At 39.7% G+C, this 22,301-nt stretch overlaps 1 protein-coding gene across 4 annotated transcripts in view; it reads right to left on the reverse strand.

Annotated features, from left to right (window-relative positions):
- The window catches only part of ZNF410 (zinc finger protein 410), a 40,793-nt gene that overhangs the window by 18,190 nt on the left and 302 nt on the right, over positions 1-22,301 (reverse strand). The window contains exons 2-6 of one of the 4 annotated variants that reach the window (XM_065871145.1): positions 21,992-22,071; positions 7,766-7,948; positions 6,687-6,822; positions 3,448-3,666; positions 2,012-2,203 (exon numbers count right to left, since the gene is read on the reverse strand). In XM_065871145.1, the coding sequence (XP_065727217.1) occupies positions 2,012-2,203; positions 3,448-3,666; positions 6,687-6,822; positions 7,766-7,798 (580 nt within the window). In that variant the 5' untranslated portion in view covers positions 7,799-7,948; positions 21,992-22,071. Of the gene's footprint in view, positions 1-2,011; positions 2,204-3,447; positions 3,667-6,686; positions 6,823-7,765; positions 7,949-21,991; positions 22,072-22,301 lie in introns of those variants that run through there. The other 3 variants (XM_065871144.1, XM_065871146.1, XM_065871147.1) reach the window with 3 other exon arrangements.

Here is a 22,301-nt window from a genome sequence, read left to right on the forward strand (position 1 = left end):
TAAACCAGTGACAGGACTTCCCTGGTGGCGTAGTGGTTAAGAATACGCCTGCCAGTGTGGGGGACACGAGTTCGAGCCCTGGTCTGGGAAGATCCCACATGCCACAGAACAACTAAGCCCGTGTGCCACAACTAATGAGCCTGCGCTCTAGGACCCGCATGCCGCAACTACTGAGCCCATGTGCTGCAACTACTGAAGCCCGTGCACCTAGAGCCCATGCTCTGCAACAAGAGAAGGCACCGTAATAAGAAGCCCGCGCACCGCAACGAAGAGTAGCCCCCGCTCGCCGCAACTAGAGAAAGCATGCACACAGCAACCAAGACCCAATGCAGGCAAAAAATAAATTAAAAAAAAAAAAAAGTATAAACTGGTGACAGTTGGGGCTTCATGCATTCAATTTTGTAGATATCAATACAACGAGAACATTGATATAATCATATAACAGGGGGAAAAAAATCCTTCAGAAAAGAGTGAGCTGTCTTGTATTTTGAATCATTATAAAATTTCTCAAAGTGCTCCCTAAATTATTTTGTTTTTGAATACAAAGCACTGTTTGCAGAAGACAGATTAGCTTAAAATGACCTCAGCCAATGATAGTTTTGGATATTTAGAGGTCATCTGATGAAATGGTTTCCCCCTCCCTCACCCCCCAAGAAAAGAGAGAGCACGAGAGACAAAGAAACTCAACACCTTATATGGTACATGTTGAATAACACTGTAAACACGTTAAAGATCCTACAGTTATGCGGGCAAGGTCTTTGCATTTGGGATATAATTTCCAGAGAAAGTAGTACTGTATAGAGCAGGTCAGTAAACTTTTCCTGTAAAGGGCCAAACAGCAGATATTTTTGGCTTTGAGGGCCATATGGTCTCTGTCACAACTACTCAACTTTGCCACAGTATCAGCCATAGACAATTAGTAATTAAAGGACATGCCTGTGTTCCAATATAACTTTATTTACAAAACAGGTGGTTATTTGGCCCTTTGCTGACTCCTGATATACAGCATCACACACAAAATTAAAATATTTCTGTATTTCAACTTAGATGGAAGTGACAGTATGTTTGTGGTAATGACAGTATGTACCTTATCTCAATAATTTTTTGTATTACCTTAATTGTCACAGGTTAATGAGAAAATACAGAGACAGACCTAAAACAAAAAATATTATGGCATGCTACACAAGCAAAGGTCTTGCAGTGGTTTAGGAGTGGTGTGAATAGAGCGATGGTCCCCAAGCTTTAACATGCATCATAACCACAATGAGGGCTTACTAAAAACTTCCAAGTTTCTGATTCAGTAAGATGAGACCTGATAATTTGCATTTCTAAATTACTGGTGATGCTGATGATCCAGGGACCACACTTTGAAAATTACTGGATAGAAAAAAAGTGGCACAGAGTAAATAGTACAGGCATGCTGAACTCAAAAGAAACCACACTATACCCTATTTGGATATTTAGGTCTTCTGGTGAATTGGTTCCACCCTCCCTGCCCTGCCCTGCCCACCTCCAACCCCCCAAAAAGCAGCACTATGGTAGCTGCTAATTGCTAACTCGCCATGAGCAGCGATTTAGTTTCAGCAAAACATTATCATCTGCCACACTGCCTTAAAATTAATTTTATTTTTATTGGTTTTATAGTTTTATTTCTATTAATTGATAAAACTGTCTTAATTTCATAATGGTGTAAAAGCTCTAAGTATAAGGACCATCACAATAAAAACAATTCAAGATAACACCAAGATGTGCGAAAAATTTTTTTCCTTTAAAAGGGGTTCAGTGTACTATTTAAAGCTGACAATTGAGAATGCTAGTTTAGTTGATTCTGCACATGAATCTGGCATGGCTGAGTTATTTTTCAGAAAATAAGAAAAACAATTTACATATTTCTAGCCTTCTGCTCTTACCAATAAAGTAATTTGGATTATATGCAACTCAAAATATAGCCACTGTATTACCAAAATCTCTGCACAGAATACTGGAAAGGAAAACACCACAGGGGTCTCACCATTGCTGCTGGTTTTCGCATTCTTTGCCAGCTGTGCACGAGTAGCAGCAATCAAACTGTCATGGGCCAACTCCTGAACCCGGAGGAACCATGGAATGCTACTGTCTGTGCTCTCACTGGAGAGGAAATCATTCCCTGAATCCTCTGCCTCATCTTGTACAAATACTAAGTGTTCGGCTGAAGAGCCCAGACCTGGAAGAAACAAAGAGGATATATGAAAGTTAGCCATCAAGTAATCCTTTGATTGGCCCTGGCTCAGAAACTCTGTGTCCTGATCAGCTATTCCAGACTTTCACCTCTCACCTCAAGCTTCTGTTCTCATACAAGATTAGGTTATCACCTTTCCACTCCCAGCTGACAGGCTGGTCTTTATCTTACCTACTCCTGTTTCAGAGGCAAAACGGTCTTTCCTAGCAACCAGGCTAACCCTCACCTCTAGGATCCCAATCCTATCTTTTAGTTTTCTCCTCTCCCAACCTCAACCCATTCCTCCTTAGTGGCCACCTTACAGCTTCCCTTTCAGCCTTTCAATCTGTCCAAGCTCAAGTCTCTCCCAACTTTTTTTTTAAAGAATAGAAAATCCCAAGTATGTCTCTAAATATCACCTTCTCACCTGTTCCTTCAAAGTCATGTTTCTTGAAGTTTCTTAACTTCTAACTTGTGTATCTACTTTCTCACCTGCTGTCCATTCCCTATCTCTTTAACCCTAAGCTCCACCTCTACTACCTCAATAACAATTGCTCTGGCTAAGTTTGCCGGACATACACTTCCCAGTCCTCATCTCACTGGCCCAGTATGTGGTATTTGGCATGATTCTGTACCTTTTCTTCTTTAAAACGTTTCCTTCCTTGGCTCCCCCCACATCATTCTCATTTTGTTTTCTTGAGATCCCTCTCTCTAGAAGCTGCTTCCCATTCTTCTGTTACCCTCTTAAAATTTTTTTTCAGGGTCCCAGATTTGCCTTCTTTTCTGTTTATGCTCCAGACTACTCCTGAATCAAAGAATCCATGCTCATTGTTTCATACACTTCCTGAATGCTGATAAGCACTAAAACTACTTATTTCACAACAGACCTCTCTAGAACTCTGGATTCCTGTTTCTAACTCTCTAAAGGACACCTCCTCCTAAATGTCCCTGTGAAATCTCAATATCAACAGGCACAAATTGGAACTAATCATTCTCCCGCAGCCCTATTCTTCCTGTGTGCACTATCTTGGTGAATGACACCACTTAATTTCCCAAACAAAAAATTTTTGAGTCACCTTAGAGTCTGCCTTCTCCCTCTACATACCCAATTGATCACCAAACGACACCAATTCTCCAAAATAATTAAAGAATAGTTTCTTTCCACTTTAAATATGACTAAGTTAACTATTCCCTGTTCCCCAGTTTTTTTTCTTAAGCATGAGCAGAAGTCAGAAAAGGGTAAAGAATACCTGCTCTTGTTAGGTTAAGAAGAATAAAAGAAGTGCTATCACTTGGCTGTAGATCTTGCAACAAGCTAGGAGACTCTGGAGTGGACAAAAACTCCGGAGACTTCTGTACGGTCTGAGCCCTCGTCTCTTCTCCGTCTGGACCCACATTCACCTGAAGGCTTCTCAACACAGCCGAGGAAGGAACCTCCTTGGAGGAGTTAGTATGATTTGGAGTATCATCTAGTAAAGGGAAAATACCACAGCTTTATGTAGCACCTATCTCCAAGGAGTTCACCATTTTGATATATGGTACCTAACACCTTTGTAACATTCCTTAGTGGTACCTAACACCCTTGCAACATCCCTTAGTATCTAACACCCTTACAGGAGCAGACAGCATTTTCATTTTATAAATACAAAATCTGCCTCAGAAAAGAAGAGAGAGTGAAAGGCAGCTAAAGGCTGTCAACCAAATGTTGAGGGGCGGACTCCTCTGATGGTCGGTGGTAACTAATACAAACCATCCACATTTGGACATTATAGACCTTTGTCCTTTTGAGGCCCCAAATCAGTATATTTCCCTTGAAAAATATAGTTACACAATGAATACAAACTCAAGAACAGGATCTAAATTTTAAACTATTTTTCTTGGGAAAAGATACCTCTCTCTAATTTTTATAACATGTATGTGACAGTTCGGGTGAGTCATTAGGGGAAAAATCACAACCTGGGATATAACTGAAATTGTATAGAATCATGAGTATGTTTCATTATGGTTCTGGGTTTATACCAGATGTAAAGAAATAATTCAGAAGACTTGCTTCTAGAACTTTATTCTAAGGGAGGGGATGAATTTCCAAAGGTTTTAGTTGCAATATAATGAAGAACTGCCAAAAGTGCTAAAGCATCCGATGTTTTCAGGGGTTTCATTCATCTTTATAGAAGGCAGGTTACATTATTTTCTTCTTTCAAGGAGATAACAGGTAAGGTTATAGAAATAAAGTGGAAGCCTAGGGACAGCACTGCCATTCCAAAGCCTAACGAAGTTGTACAACAAAGTGAATGAATTTAATGCCACACAACTGGTTAAATGGTAAATTTAACTGGTTAAAACGGTAAATTTTATATACACTTTACCACAAAAAAACTGTTCTTAAAGTTCATAGCAGCACTGTTTGTCATAATACAACTCTGGAAAATAACTACATATTCATCAGCTGTGGCATGGAAAAAGAAGTTGTGGTATACTCATATAACAGAATACTATATAGCAATGAAACCAAACAAACCAGAGCTACACACAAGGATGAATCGCACAAACATAAAAGGTGCAACAAGATACATTCATATGATTCCATTTATTTAAAGTCCAAAATCAGCTAAAATTAGACTTGGGTGATTAAACTTGGAAAACAAAGAACGAATTTTCAAAAAATTGAGGGCAAAAAAAAAAAATTGAGGGCAGTGGTGACCTATGGAAGAACAGAGGTTGCTTTAATCATGAAGGAACCCATGGAGGGCCTGGAAGCTGGCAACGTTCTACTTCTTGATTGGGTGGTGCTATCTCCTTTATAATAATTCTTCAAAAGGTATATCCATATAGTTTTGTGCTTTTCTGTGTCTATCACATATCCCAACTAAAAAGAAAACATGTAGGTCATGCATGGAATGATTCACACATATCTGGGAGGAAGGGGAATGAGATTAGGGAGGTATGTACAAGATACATTTGTGTTTGTAACACTACGTTTCATGGGCTGGGAAGTGAGTACATGGGTTTTCATTTACTATTATCTATAACTGGTTGTCTTAAAATATTTTAAATCAAAATTAAAACTAAAAGAAGGTAATGTAGAAAAGAAGATGGATGCTTTTGTTCCTGTTTTCATTTCCTTTATTATTGTCAAAATATTTATTCAATAAATTAAAATTGGGAGAGAAAATTCAGGAAAAAAAGCCTAATGAAGATCAAATTTTATTAGCACATGGAAATTTTCACATATTGAAATTCCATGGATTTGGAAACACTCCCAACACACCAGTAGAAAAATGGGACTTGAGAGATCAAAGATGTGGGAAAGACAGGAGCTAGACAGAGAAACCTTAAATCAACACTGGTTGGTTGAATGTATCTGCCCTTAAGTCACTTCAAAAATCAAAAAAGAACACCACTAGAGGATAGTAACCAGAAGACTTTATAACAAATAAGTTGTCACCAATAGGTGACCCTCCCCTGATTTAACATTAATATTCCAAATTTTAAATATTTCAATTTCTAGAAAATAAAGAATCTATTGCATCCAAAAATAATGTTTTCCTTCCTAATAGTCAAGTGATAGGATCTCCTTCTTCTCATCCAAAGCTAATCTCACTACCCATGCTCAGCATTCTACTTCCTTCTACCTCTCCTGGAGCCTCCTCACCAATCATCTACTCTTTGTGTTTGCAGCTTCTCTAATGGACTCTTTCCTCTTAGTATAAAACCACCCTCTAATATTTCGGATCTTAAAAAAGAACTCTTCAATGTACTTTATGTCCTTCTCTTTTTCCTTCCCATAGCAAGACAGCCTTTAGAAAGTATAGTTACTTCCTCAACTTGCACTGATACCTCAACCCACTGCATCCTGGCTTTCCACTCCCTCTCCAAGGAGCAGGTCCTGCCTAGGTCAACAATGACCTCACTGACCCTATCTCATTGGGACAGCCCCTGTCTCACTGGGCTTCTTAGAAGCATTTGTCACACTTGACTATTCCCTTGGGTTCCATGCCTGCACTCTATGCCAGTATTCCCCCTATTGCTCTAGCCTTTCTTTCTTCCCTCCTTCACAGGCTCTCCTGCCTCACCCCATACCTTGAATAGGGAGTTCCACGCAGTTCTGCCTTGGCCTCCTTTTCTTCTCACTCTCACTCTATGGGTGTTCATAACCATTCCTATGACTTAAACTACCAATGCAGGGAATTCCCTGGCGGTCCAGGGGTTGGGACTCCACACTCTCAGTGCCAAGGGCCCGGGTTCAATCCCTGGTCGGGGAACTAAGATCCCACAAGCTGTGCGGTCTGGCCAAAAAAAAATTTTTTTTTTAAATAAATAAACTAACAATGCACTTATGACTCCCATGGTTGCTTTTTCTCCACAAGTCCTAATTTTTACAGTTTCTACCAGTCAGTTATAAAGTCAGTTATCACATTCCACCAGTACCACAGAGAAGGCTAAGCTCTTAAGACTTGTTTATCTTATCTCTGGTGATCTTAATTTTTACCTGGTAACATTAGCCGACTGCATTCTGAGGCCTCAGTCACTGGAAGGAGGGACAAGCAAGTAATGTCTTTAGCTTCTGATTCTACTAGCCCCTGTCCCAGTGGGATGGACGTATTCTGAACAAACTGTACCAGCAGCTGAAGGGGAAAGGGGGGGATGTGGAGACAACAAATAATACAGGTTATTATGAATGGATCTAAACCTCTGAATTTACCAAAAGGCAATAATGTAATTAAGTCTTGATTGCTCACTAGTCTCAACCTTATTCATAGAAAAACTAGATTAACTACAAAATAATATTTTAACTCATTTTTATCAAGTGTTCTAGATAAAAATTGAATCATATAATTAATTTCTATCACCTTCCATAAAACAGAGAAATGATAAAAGTAATTATATTTTTAAATGGTGGCTATTACATATTCAACTGCATTGTACTGATTATATTTTATAAAGCACTCTTCTGTGTATAGGCTCTTTTAATCCTCACTGTAACTTAGTGAGATTAAACATGTATTTTAAAGACAAGGAATCAAGTTGAAGACACTAAATGACTAGTCCAAGGTCACATTACTAGTTAGGAGCAATGTCAGTCTTCATACTTAGGTAACATGATTCCAAATTCAGTGATCTTTCCACTAAGCAACACACATGTTCTAAAATTAAAATGAGAAAAGTGAATAAAAATTTTAGATGTTTAAATCCCCTAATCACATTTAAAAAGAAAACACTTTTAGATATATACAAAATTAATAAAAAATGGTTTGTGGTAGTAAATATTACATATATGTCATATACATAAATTTTGTCATTATGTAAATGTATAATAATTTACATTTATTTAAATAACAAGCATAAAAAGTCATAAAAGGTAAGAACTGAATTTTAAAATTTTTGAGAAAGTACTTAGTAACAGAAAAATAATAAACTAGTAGTTACAACCAAAACCATATGGCCCACAAAACCTAAAATATTTATTACCTGGCACCATTACAGAAAAAGTTTGCTGACTCCTGAACTAAGAATAAACTCTGGAATACAGCCCACCAAAAGAAAAGAAAACCAGTTGCTTGGGCTCACCTCTGGTTTGGATTCTAACTCATCTGATAACATTGATTCAGCTTCCAAATCCTGTAGCTGTTCAGGGGACAGGTTAAAATTTTAATTCAGAGTCAATGACACCTTCCTGTTATGCTCATACTCCTCTAGGAAGTGCTATGCTTTTCCTGTAAGATGCTGGGCTGGGTGGATAATTAATTTAGCCTAAAAAAGGAAAAAAGAAAGAGAGAATTCAGAGCAGTAGGAAAATGTAGCTAAAAAAACAAAGCCACTTCTTTACATATCCAAAAATCACAACAAGCAAGCAAATAAAGAATTCAGCCCAAAACACTTGTTTTAAAATAGAACAAGCCCAACAGATATCAAAACCCATAAAAAGTTGTACTTTGTTTTTTTTTTTTTTTCGGTACGCGGGCCTCTCACTGTTGTGGCCTCTCCCATTGCGGGGCACAGGCTCCGGACGCGCAGGCTCAGTGGCCATGGCTCACGGGCCCAGCCGCTCCGCGGCATGTGGGATCTTCCCGGACCGGGGCACGAACCTGTGTCCCCTGCATCGGCAGGCGGACTCTCAACCACTGTGCCACCAGGGAAGCCCCAAAAAGTTGTACTTTAATGCAGAATTTCTAACAACCTATTCTAAGAACATAGAGAACAGACTTGTGGTTGCCAAGGGGGAAGGGGGTGGGGGAGAAATGGATTGGGAGTTTGGGATTAGCAGATGCAAACTATTATATATAGAATGGATAAACAAGGTCCTACTGTATAGCACAGGGAACTATAGTCAATATCCTGTAATAAAGTACAATGGAAAAGAAAATGAAAAAGTATACACATACATATATAGGTAATGATATGACTGAATCATTTTGCTGTACAGCAGAAACACAACACTGTAAATCAACTATACTTCAATAAATTTAAAAATAAATAAATAAAATAAAAAATAAGAAAAGGTCTTAAGTATGGAAAAAGCTATATGCCCAAAGAATTTCACCTTATCATCTGTGATAATAACTGTAAGCAACATATAAATATAGATATATATTCAATTAGGTAATGGTTGATTATAGTATGACACTGTATGACTTAAAAAGTACAGTTATGGAGCTTCCCTGGTGGTGCAGTGGTTGAGAGTCCACCTGCCAATGCAGGGGACACGGGTTCGTGCCCCGATCTGGGAAGATCCCACATGCTGTGGAGCGGTTAGGCCCGAGAGCCATGGCCGCTGAGCCTGCACGTCCGGAGCCTGTGCTCCGCAACGGGAGAGGCCACAACAGTGAGAGGCCCGCGTACCACAAAAAAAAAAAAAAAAAAAAAAAGTTATGAAAACAATGCAACAAAAATGCTAAGACACTAAATTACCAAAACAAAACACAAAATTATACACTTGTTATTAAAACTAGTTAAGATAAGCACAGGAAAAAGTAAAAGGAAATTCACACAGCCATGATAGTCACTGTACTGGGTGGGTGGTAGGTTGGTGTGACGTTTTTCTTCTCTTAATTTCCCAATTTTTTATAAAAGGTAAATTACACAGTCAAAATTTGAACAGTGTTTCCTCAAAGTAGTATTCTCGGGACACTCATGAAGCTGTTTCCGCCCCCCTTACTTTAAATTCTTACTTTCTTCATGACTATCCTTAGTGTTGTGTTTGGATTCCTTTTTCTTTTTTGTGTGTATTTATCTATTATAGATTTTCAGTTTGCTGGTATTTATCTATTATAGATTTTCGGTTTGCAGTTACCATGAAATTTTGGTATAGTAGTCTATATATGCATAGTTGTTTTAAGATGCTGATCTCTTAATTTCAAATGCATTTTAAATATCTGCATTTTCACTCTCCTCCTCTCATGATTACTGGTTTTGATATCATATTCTACATCTACTTGTTTTGCATATCTCTCAACTGCTCTTGTGGATGGAGATGATTTTATTACTTTTGCTTTTTAACCTCCCTACTAGTTTGTGTGTGGATGATTTCCTACCTTGACTGTATGTTTGCCTTTACCAGTGAGCTTTCCCATTTTGTAATTTTCTTGTTTCTAGTTGTGGCCTTTTCTTTTCCACCTAGAGAAGTTTCTTTAGCATTTGTTGTAAAGCTGGTTTGATGGTGCTGAATCCTTTTAGCTTTTGCTTGTCTGTAAAGGTTTTGATTTCTCCATCAAATCTGAATGAGAGCCTTGCGGGGTAGAGGATTCTTGGTTGTAGGTTTTTCCCTTTTGTCACTTAAAATGTACTGTGGCACTCTCTCCTGGCCTGCAGATTCTGCTGAAAAATCAGCTGATAACCTTATGGGAGTTCCCTTGTATGTTATTTGTTGCTTTGCCCTTGTTGCTTTTAGTATTTTCTCTTTATCTTTAATCTTTGTCAATTTGTTTTTGTTTTTGTTTTGCGGTACACGGGCCTCTCACTGTTGTGGCCTCTCCCGTTGTGGAGCACAGGCTCCGGGATGCGTGGGCTGAGCGGTCATGGCTCATGGGCCCAGCCGCTCTGTGGCATGTGGGTTCTTCCCGAACCGGGGCACAAACCTGTGTCCCCTGCATTGGCAGGCGGACTCTCAACCACTGCACCACCAGAGAAGTCCAATCTTTGTCAATTTGGTTACTATGTGTCTCAGCATGTTTTCCCTTGGGTTAATCCTGTATGGGACTCTCTGCACTTCCTGGACTTGGGTAACTGTTTCCTTTCCCACATTAGGGAAGTTTTCAGCTATTATCTCTTCAAATATTTTCTCAGGCCCTTTCTCTCTCTCTTCTCCTTCTGGGATCCCTATAATGCAAATGTTAGTGTGTTTGATGTCCCAGAGGTCTCTTAAAATGTCCTTTCTTTTCATTCTTTTTTCTTCATTCAGTTCCGTGGCAGTGCTTTCCACTATTCTTTCTTCCCGCTCACCAATCAGTTCTGCCTCATTTATTCTGCTGATTCCTTCCAGTGTATTTTTCATTTTAGTTATTGTATTCTTTAACTGTTTGGTCACTCTTTGTATTTTCTAACTCTCTGTTAAAAACTTCTTGTAACTTCTCACTCTGTGCATCCATTCTTTTCCTGAGTTCTTGGTTCATCTTTATGATCATTACTCTTAACTCTTTCTTGAGTAGATTGCCTATCTCCACTTCACTTAATTGTTGTTTGGGGGTTTTATCTTGTTCCTTTGTCTAGAACATATTCCTCTGCCATCTCATTTTGTCTGAATTTCTATTTGTATTTTTATGTATGTGGTAGGTTAGTTACATTTCTCAACCTTGGAGAAGTGGCCCTCTGTAGGGGATGTCCAGGTGTCCCAGCAGTACACTCCCCTCTCATCACGCAAGGGCCAGGGACCATCTGGTCACAGAGTAGATTCTGACTTGTGTTTGCAGACTCAGTTCCACAGGCTGTGAGACTGTAGTTTTCTTGCTTCTGGTGTCTGCCCCCAGTGGGTGAGGCTGGGTCTTGGCCCTCTGGTGGGCAAGGCCGAGTCAAGGGGCATGTCTAGAGGTGGCTGTGGGATCAGGAAGTCTTTAGGCAGCCTGTCTGCTGATGGGTGGGGTTGTGTTCTTGCCCTGTTGGCTGTTTGGTCTGAGGCATCCCAGCACTACCGGCTGTTGGGTAGGGCTAGGTCTTGGTGATAATGACCCAAGCAAGATGTCAGCCTCCAGCAAGAGTTCACACTGATGAATACTCCCCGATATCTCTGCCCTCAGTGTCAATGTCCTCCTCAAGGGGAGCCAAAGCCACCCCCACCCCCACCCCTGTCCTCCCCAGGAGACCCTCCAAGACCAGCAGGTAGGTCTGGCCCAGGCTCCTATGAAGTCATCACTGCTTTTGCCCTGGGTCCCATTGCGTGCAAGACCTTGTGTGCACCCTCCAAGAGTGGAGCTCCTGTAATTAAGCCCCAATGGCCCTCAAAGCCAAATGCTCTGAGGGCTCCTCCTCCAGACATCAGACCCCACAGGCTGGGGAGCCCAATATGGGGCTCAGAACACTCACTCCCATGGGAGAACTTCTGCAATATAACTATTCTCCAGTTTGTGGGTTACCCAGCTGGGGAGTATGGGATTTGATTATATCGCAAGTGTACCCCTCCTACCATCTCGTTGTGGTTTCTTCTTTATGTCTTTGGATGTAGATTATCTTTTTGGTAGGTTCCAGTCTTTTTCATCAATGGTTGTTAAGCAGTTAGCTGTGATTTTGCTGTGCTCATGAGAGGAGGTGAGCTCAAGGTCCTTCTACTCTGCCATCTTGTCCTCCCATCCTCTAAATTCTTACTTTCTTAAAGCTTTTCTTTCAGGATTTTGGCAAATAACTCCACTTTATTTCACACAATTTTTGCTTAAATTGGAAGCACTATTATATACAAAATAAGCATACAGTGTAATATATACCCAGGATGAGAGTTTTCAATACATACCAAGGTAGAGTGGAAAGTTAGAATAAGAAAGACTTACTCTACAAAAAGGGCATTTAGAAGTATGTGAATAAATGTCTATTCTCCTGTTGGTTAAACCTCTCCCCAATGCTAGCTTCCAGAAATCCTCACTTTCATCATAAAAAAAATGTATTAGATGTAAATGAAAAGGCTCATTTTAAGTTTACCACATAAAGCTGTCATAAATCCCTGACTTTTCCTTTCACATACGTTTTTCTTATTCAAGCACTATAACTGCTCAATGTAGTTTACCCATCCCTCTTTTCAGAGAGGAAGGAACCGAGGCTTAGTACAGTTACTTGCTCAAGTTATTAAGCTGCAGAGCCAGCATTCCCACCCACAGAGCAGGCTGGCATGAATAGTAATTACATCTCTCTAGGTCTGATCTTGAATCATCAGGATTCAAGAATTAAGAATTCCTTTTCCCCAATTCCAGCTCATTTCAAGAAGCCAAGAAATTACCAAATGTTTGCTTAGGTTAACCTTAGGGTTCCTCCAACTTGAAGATTCCAGGACTGTAAAATCTCTAAGAAACTAGACAACTATTTACTGTCCTTTATATTTGTTAGTTTTCTTAGAAACTGATGGCACTGGCTCCATTTCTGATATCTTTACCTAATGAAAATTTTTTAAAATTTAGTATATGAACATGTGTACCAAACAAGGGAAAAAATCAGATATACTATATTTTAGACATTTTTGCAAATCTGTAATAACAATTTAGAGAAGGGAGCTGCCACCTCTCTTACAGTTTAATAGATACCTCTAGATCACCATTTCTCATGCTCATGGTTATCTGTGATGTTTCATTTTAGTCATTTCAATGATAATTTTTAAAAAATTAACACATGCATTTTCTGGAACAAATCAGTATCCATATTATAACTGAGTTCTACCACACAATTTTGGTGCCCAGTTTGTGGTTTGTATGTTTGCTGTATAAACAAAAGAGAGATGAGTAGGATGCAGCAGAATAGGCAGGATGACCTCAAAAGAATCTGTATTGGAGCACTCAGTACCATATCGAGTGTATTAGGTGGATCTCATCTTTAACACAGCAAATTGCTATGTACATTAGCTGGAAATGTGATGGCAAATATGCAATTAAAATTTTCTATTCCCAATTCAAGTTACCCACTTAACAGATTTCAAAAACTACAATTCAAATATTTTTTTACATTAACAGCTTCATTAAGAGGTAATTCACATACCATACGGGTTACTCACTTCAAAAGTACAACTAAATTTTTTTAGTATATTCACAGTTATGCGACCATAACCACAATCAATTTTACAACAATTTCTTCACCCCAAAACAGAAACCTATTAGTAATCACTCCCCATTTCCTCCCAAACCTTCCGCTGACCAAGCCTAGGCAACCACTAATCTATTTTTTGTCTCTATGGATTTCCCTATTCTGGACATTTCATATAAATGGAATTATATATGTAATATTTTGTGTTCGGCTGCTTTCACGTAGCATACTGTTTCCAATGTTCATCCTTGTTATAGCATGTACCAGTACTTAATTTCCTTTTATTGTCAAATAATATTCTATTGCATGGATATACATTTTATTTGTCCATTTATCAGTTGATGGTCATTTGGGTTGTTTCCACAATTTGGCTATCATGAATAATGCTGCTATAACATTCATGTACACATTTTTTAAAATTTATTTATTTATTTTTGGCTGTGTTGGGTCTTTGTTGCTGTGTGCGGGCTTTCTCTAGTTGCGGCGAGTGGGGGCTACTCTTTTGTTGTGGTGTGCAGGCTTCTCATTGCAGCGGCTTCTCTTGTTGCGGAGCACGGGCTCTAGGCACGTGGGCTTCAGGAGTTGTGGCATGCAGGCTCAGGAGTTGTGGCTCACGGGCTTAGATGCTCAGCGGCACGTGGGATCTTCCTGGACCAGGGCTCGAACCCATGTCCCCTGAACTGGCAGGAGGATTCTTAACCACTGCACCACCAGGGAAGCCCCATGTACAAATTTTTGTGTGGACATATGTTTTCACTCTTTAGGGTATACATCTAGGAGTGGAAATGATAGGTGATACAGTAACTGTGTTTAACCTCTTGAGGAATTACCAGGCTATTTTCCAAAGTGGCTGCACTATTTTACAATCTCACCAGTAGTGCATGAGGGATCCAATTTCTCCCTATCCTCTCCTTTTAAAATACACCTTTTGTTATTACAGCCATCCTAGTGAGTGTGAAGTGGTAACTCACTGTAGTTTTGAGTTGCATTACCTGATGGCTAATGATGTTGAGCATCTTTTCATGTGCTTATATGCCATTTGTACATCTTTTTTGGAGAAATGCTTATTCAGATCGTTGGCCCATTTTTAAACTGAGTTGTCTTTTTACTATTGAGTTGTAAGAATTCTTTATATATTCTAGATACGAGTCCCTTACCAGATATAAGATTTGCCCAAACTTTCTCCCTTTCTGTGTTATCTTTTTATTTGCAACACAAGTCTTATCTTCTTCTGAATAAGCCAACTCTAACTCTACAAAGTTATCAAACAATACCTCACTGAAATTGGCATTCAAGGACTTCTGGCCAGTTTTGGTTGAATATAAGATCTGATTATCATAAACTTCACAATGCCTTCACATCACAAATACTACCTTGTATGATATTCTCTACATTGCTATTACTAAAGTTAAAATATAGAAACAGATTATATATATTAGTGAATCCAAAGCTAAATCTTTCCACTATTCAGATCAACATTAAGTATTTCATTTCAGTAAAACAACATCTCTACAACATAATATGAATGTTAATTTGGATTTTCTTGGGTTTTGGTATGGTTTACGTCTATATACTTACTCATAAAGATATAAATCCATGGTAACAACGGACATAACACTGATAACCTAAATTCTACTATATACATGGTTCCTATGGCCATCAAAACATATTAGATTGCTTAAGAAAACAACCTTGCTTCAGCATATATTATATATTTTTTAAAATTCCACTGACCCTACCATTGCTAGTACTAAATTATTTGTAAATTTGTTTTGATTTTATAGTTGATTAAAAGGTATAGGGGTTCAACACAGGAGGGATAAGGATTACCTAGCTTTTTTTTTTTTTTTTTGCGGTACGTGGGCCTCTCACTGTTGTGGCCTCTCCCGTTGCGGAGCACAGGCTCCGGACGCACAGGCCCAGCGGCCATGGCTCACGAGCCCAGCTGCTCCGCGGCATGTGGGATCCTCCCAGACCAGGGCACAAACCTGTGTCCCCTGCATCGGCAGGCGGACTCTCAACCACTGTGCCACCAGGGAAGCCCGATTACCTAGCTTTTCGTTTGAGTATATTTAAAGTATTTATGAGAAAAATAATGTACCAGTATGGGGTTGGGGGGGAGTGTCCAATGCAATGTCTTTCCTTCAAATGCAATTTACATGACACTAGAGTGAAAGACACTGCTTTACTCAAAGAGAAGCTATTTTCAAGATAATTATGGGTCTCAGAGGAAATTTCTTCCCAGGCTTTCTTATATTAATTAAGATAAGAGATTAGAGATGCAATACCAAGCAGTCGCCTACATCACCCAAAGTCCTTTAACTGGACAGTAATATTTGCTCATTTTTATTTTGTATCTTTACCCAGACAGACAAAATTTGTATTCTTATTTCCTTCTAAATAGAAAAATTACTAATTTAGCTCCATAAAAAATAAAAGAGATAATGATATTTAACTATCAGCAACAAAGGCCAGGCACATCAAATCCTATTTTCCACAAATCATAACATAAATAAGGAATCTTGGCTCCGGATGAAGAGTTCATAACAAAACTAACTGATCTCAGAAACCGAAGGATTGGTCTAAGTATACTGTTCAGACCTTTTCTCCCTCTACCCTTGGCAACAACTAAATTTTACTGTGTGCATGGTTCCCTATGGCCATGAAAGCATATTAGACTGCTTAAAGGAACAATCTTGGTCTAGCACATATTATGTTTTTTAGAAATCCACTGACCTTACCACTGCTATTATTGAATATATTACCCCATAGTCAGCCTAAGGGTTAAAAAAAATGCACGCAACACAAACCTTTGCAATGAACCAAAGCAAAGAACACAAGAAGCCCTGAAAAGTTCTGGGAATAAGTAACGAGAGAACACCTAACAACAGCAAAGTTGATTTAGGACAACAGCAATCTCTATGGCCATCCTGAAAACAACTCTCTTTCTGTTTTTAGCCAAATAAATCCTGGGAACTGAAGTTTGATAAACTGTATTCTTTTTTTACAGTACATTCAACATCATCCAGCAAATTATGCATTAACACTAAGGAGCTGAACAAGTTTAATAAAGAAGTTGAGATGTTTAAAAAAAAAAAATCCAAGGTCTCTAAAGCAGGAATCTAAATTCTGCCTCTGACTCGCTGGTTGAGACCTGGGCAAGCTATTCATCTTCTTGGCCCTCGGAAACTTATCTGAAATACAGAAATAAAATAGGTCTACCCTAAGATTATTTATATATCAGGCAATAGAAATAATTACAAAATTCTTCAGAAACAAAGTTCTGCGTAAGTGCTTAAGAAACAAGTAAATCTATCAAACGCTTAATATACTATAAAAGGTTAAGAAATCTGCTTTTTGTTACTGAGTCCAAATTTCCTATAGAGCAGTGGTTTTCAAACTTTTTTGACTGCAACCCACAGTAAGATACATTTTCCATCATAACCCAGAGAATGAAACACACACAGAGATACACACAAATAACATTTTCATAAAACAATAAAATACTAACATATACTAATCTCATGCACTTTGAATTTATTTTTAAATAAGATCCACGAAAATGTTCTCACAGCTATTAACAGGTTATGTCCCACAGATAGAAAAACACTATAAAGTATTTTCAAGTGTCTAAAATGCATATGTTTAACACAGAATCAGTCTTAAAATATAAAGCCATAGATATAAACCTGCTATAAGTATATATTACAAACAATCAGCAATTACCATTGATAAAAGTCTTGGTGAAATTGAGATTATTTAAACCTCAAACCTCCTTGAGGTCTGCAAAGGAAAATACTACACACTAGGCAAAGAAAGACAAAGTAGTTTTTCTAATTAACCAGTCTTTGGTCCCACACCCTAATGAAGAACTCTCATATACTAGACAGGAATTAGTGGTAACACCATTTCCCTAGAGTACGTATGGCCTAAAACCAATGAAGGCTACATGAAGAAATACTGGGAGGGAAAAACCAATCCAAAGTAAACTAAGCAAGCAACAGGGGAACAGAGCTGATACAGGTCTCTTGCCTTAGTCCTGACTGCCATACAGAAGGGAGTGTATTCCAAACAGAAAGATGACCAGGGGCTTTAATACTCTGCATCATGAAAGAAACAGAACAGCATTGTGTCAACCTCCAAAAAGCAATGTGATTCCACCCTAGAATACAAAGCCCAGAATACCAGTATTGCTCTTATCCTCTTGAGGGAGGTAGAAAATGCCTTGACCTTGACCTGGTTTTGGAAAGAAGGGGAAGACTGAGGGAGGCTTGAGAAAAAAGAGGGAAGAAACTGAGAAACACTGTGCTCCCTCAATTGGTCACTACTCATAAAGGTTAAAATAAAGCACATAATTTCAACCAAGAGGACTAGTCTCTCTTACCATGGGCCAATCTGCTTCTCAGCTCCCCCGAAACCTGTGGCTGACCACAGATACAGACAGGAACAAAACTCAGTTAATACTTAAAAAACGAAAACAAAATTCTACTAATGTTAGTGAATTCCAAAGACCAAAAATTAAAATTTAAAAAAGAGCAGTTTAAGTTTTGGCATAAAATGGTAGTGAAAGGAACAGAAAAACCAAGTAACTTTTTTTTTTTTTTTTTTTTTTGCGGTACACGGCCTCTCACTGTTGTGGCCCCTCCCGTTGCAGAGCACAGGCTCCAGACACACAGGCTCAGCGGCCATGGCTCACGGGACCAGCCACTCCGCGGCATGTGGGATCTTCCCGGACCGGGGCACGAACCCGTGTCCCCTGCATCGGCAGGCGGACTCTCAATCACTGCGCCACCAGGGAAGCCCCCCAAGTAACTTTTTAATATCATATCTAGTATATGATATAGCATGAGAGTTAATTAAATTCTAATGATAAAGTGGTAACGGGTACTGATAAAAGACATTTGGAATATAGAACTGTGAAGCCAGAATGAATCTCAGAAACTGTAGCATTCACCCTGCGCGCGCCTTCCCTCTTCTCTTCACAGGATCTTCTGGGGTGCTCCATTCCTACAGCCCTGATTTTTATTCCGGTCACCTCCCCATTTCTCTGCAATCCTTCAGAGACAAATTTAAGCCAATGATCTTCATGCTGCCAAATTTAATGGATACTTTGCTGCCCTAATCTTACTTGACCTTTGCAAGGGACAGCTATTATTTTTGACTGTTCCACATTCATTCCCCCGTTTGGGTGACAGGATCCACATTTTGTTGGGGGATCTATCCCTCCCCCACTGGATACATTCTGAGTGCGATTATAGATTAAGGTGTTCTTTTCTATCCTGACCAACTGTTGGATACTCAACCCATGATGAACAAATCAGATACTTTTCCTCAGAACGTGAATTCTAAAAGAAGTAACTAAGGTGAAAACTGCTGTAGCAGCCCATTCACTCCAGTACTGCAATTAGCAGCCTCCCCTTGGGGCTGCTCAGATTCCGGTCCTTTTCAAAGCCAGGGCCTTCAGCATTTCCTTTGATCCTGTCAGCTGCCCACATCCTTGTCATAAATTCCTCTTCTCCTCAAGTAAATTGGTCATTTGCAACCAGAGCCATAACTGATATTTTCCCTTAGAAGTACTGCCTCCTTCCTCAAACACTTTACTTACTCTTTTGCTTCTAAGATACTTCTTCCTTATTTTAATCCTACCTCATTGGCCATTCCTCCAGTTTCCTTCGATAACTCCTATATTCCTCCTCCACTCATCCTCTAAATATTAATGTTCTTCAGGATAGTTTGCAGGCCAGGCCCTCTTCTCTTGCTAGACTCTCTTCCTAGTGTGAACTCATGGCTTTAAATGATACGGTCTCCAAAATTTTTATCTATAGCCCAGATATCTCCTCTGAGCTGCAAACTTGTACATAGGAAGGATTGCTTATTTGACATCTCTACCTCATGTTTTGATATCTCAAATTTAACATGTTCAAAATGAATTCTCTCCCAAGCCTATTTCACATCCTCCCCTGCCAGCCCCTCTGACCACAACCCTCCGTTCAAGGGAGGATCACCATTCACCCCATTTAGAAGTCACTTTTATTACTTTATTTCCTTTGTTCCCAGTATCCAGTCCAGCTGCAAGTCTGGACTTGATTCTGTCTCCAAAAGAGATCGCAAATCCACCTACTTCTATCTCTTCTGCCACTACTCTACTCCAGGCCACCATCAACCTTGCCTTAAAGTACTGTTACTGTCTCCTAACTGGTCTCCCTGCTTCTATACTTTGTCTCCCTCCATTCTCTTCACATCACTTAATATCATCTTAAAATGCGAATTTTCCCATTTTTTTTCACGTGGCTTCCCAATGCATCTAGAAAAACTCCAAACTCCTTATCCTGGCCTATAAGGACCTATGTGATCCATTCCTGCGTCCATTCAACCTCCAGCCAGATGACTCTCCCTTAGTTCCTTGAACATATTAAGCTCTTTCCTATGTTAGGGATTTGCACACATCATTTCCTCTACTTAGGAATGCTTTCTCTTCCATTGCTCTTTTTCATTCTTCAGGGCTCTACTTAACTATCAACTCATGCAGAAACACTCTGCCTGATAACCTTATCCAAGGAAGGTTCCTCATACCCCCACTTTTATTTTCTATCTCTGCTGTCTCCATTACAGCACTTACCACAATTTCTAATTCTTTTGTTTTGATACAGTATTCACTTTTTGTCTGGCTACCCCCTAAATTGTAAGCTCCATAAACAAAGGCAAGAACTAGACTGTCTTGTTCACTACTATATCTCCCAGAACCCAGAACCCCTCACCTAGTGCCCGGCAAGGTATTGTAGGTAATTCATAAGGAATTTAGGTCTCCAAGAGTCATTTCTGATACTGTGAAGCTCTGAGATTGTCTTTACTATGAGTTTAAAGGGCTTTTATACAAACTTCCTGTAAGCAGCTAGTAGGTACTGAACAAATATTTGTATAACGAACGAATGACTCCGTGAATCATACCCAAATTTTTGTCTCTACTTCTGACCTCTCTCTGTACTCCAAACTTTCATTTCTAACTGCTTGCTAGGTAACCCCATGTGGATATCTACCTCAATTTTAACAATGTCCAAAATCCAGACTGTCACCTTCCCCACCAAACCTGTTCTTCTTCCTGTATTATCCATTTCAGTTATTGCCCAATTGTTCTCCCACTCAGCTACAAATTCTAGGTCTTGAACAATCTCTCTCATCCTCCATATTTAAATAATCCCAGTGGTTCTGATTCCTCCAAATTTACTCCTACCATAATGCCCTGTTTAGGTTTTTCATTATCTTTCAACTACACTATGAAAATAGGCTTCTAACTGGCCACCTTGCCCTTAAAATTCCCCTTTCCATTCCATTTTTTTTTTTTTTTGCGGTACGCGGGCCTCTCACTGTTGTGGCCTCTCCCGTTGCGGAGCACAGGCTCTGGACGCGCAGGCTCAGCGGCCATGGCTCACGGGCCGAGCCGCTCCGCGGCATGTGGGATCTTCCCGGACCGGGGCACGAACCCGTGTCCCCTGCATTGGCAGGCGGACTCTCAACCACTGCGCCACCAAGGAAGCCCTCCATTCCATCTTTTATGCAGCCACTCGAGTTATCTTTCCAAAACACAGAAATGCTTTCGTCACTTCCCTTACCCAAAGTTCAGGGCTTCAGAATTAACAAGTCAAATCCCTAAGCATGGCATTTTAAATATTCAACAGTATGTCCTCAAATACTGTTCCAACTGCAGCATCCACTATATTCCTCAATGAACCCTTTTCTCCAGTACACACTGGACCGGCTACTAAATGAACACTCCAACCTATTTTAGTGCTCAAGGTCCCTTTCCCTTGTGATAGTTCTTCAGTAATAAGACCCTCCAGTAATAAAACGCTCCAATCCAGCTGTGATCTTTTGAAATCCTTTCCAGTCTTTAAAATCCAACTCATACGCCATCCTCCATGAAGACCCCTTTCCCTCCAGTCAGAACAAATCTGTCCTTCCCTTGGTGTTCTCACAACACAGTTTAACCTCTCTTTAGCAATTATTTCAGCCTGCCTTGGGAGTTAGCTGCATATTTTTCTCACTGGTTAAGGTTCATTGAATTTATCATCCTTCTCCCATCCTTCTCCCTTCTCCACTGATGCTTTGCACAAACTAAGCATTCAGGAAATATTTTCTGAATGAATAGGTAACCCCCTTCATTTACAGAGGGAAAAAAAAGTCCAAAACTAGAGATTAACTTGCCAAAAATTAGACCTCTACTTAGATGTAAAACTTAAAAAACTAGAACCTAAATCTTTTGACTGCGATTTTAGTTGACCTTGTCTCACACGAAGATAACACAAAGTGGAATTTCTCACTCCCTAAAAATAACAAAATGCCCCTGGCTTTATTTTAAAATGTTTCTTTTATTCTCTTTGCAAATACGCTGTGTTGGTCCTTGTGCCAAAGTGAGGAAGAAATACAAATTCTTAAGTTCCAAGTTAATAATATTTAACTTTCAAGTGGTTCCTAAATGCATTTCAGAGCCTCATGAGCAAGTGAGATAAACTTTAATAAACTAACTGAATTCTTTTCTCTGAAGAAACTTCAACCTGCGAAATGTGTAAGGCTGTAGACTCTCACAGCCCACACCCTCGCCTTGAAATGACACGCAAAGGAGAAACCAGTGGCCCAGACCCTCCGAGTCGGCAGCCTTCCTTCTTCTAGACCGAGAAAGTAAGCGGACGTACGAAAGAAGAGGGTAGGTCTGGGCTGAAATGTCCAGGGCAGAGTCGCCTTGACATCCTCGTTCCCCCATTACAACAGCCTAGTGAAGGGCCCCAAGGTCCGCAGGCAGGCCTCGCGGACGGTGCAGTCCAGGAGCCCCCGCCGCGGGGACTCGCTGACTCTTTCTCCAGGTTGGTCTTGTCCCCATGCCCCTGCCCCCGAAACC

Source organism: Phocoena phocoena, chromosome 2 (genome assembly GCF_963924675.1).
Source record: "Phocoena phocoena chromosome 2, mPhoPho1.1, whole genome shotgun sequence".
Taxonomy (NCBI): Eukaryota; Metazoa; Chordata; class Mammalia; order Artiodactyla; family Phocoenidae; genus Phocoena; species Phocoena phocoena.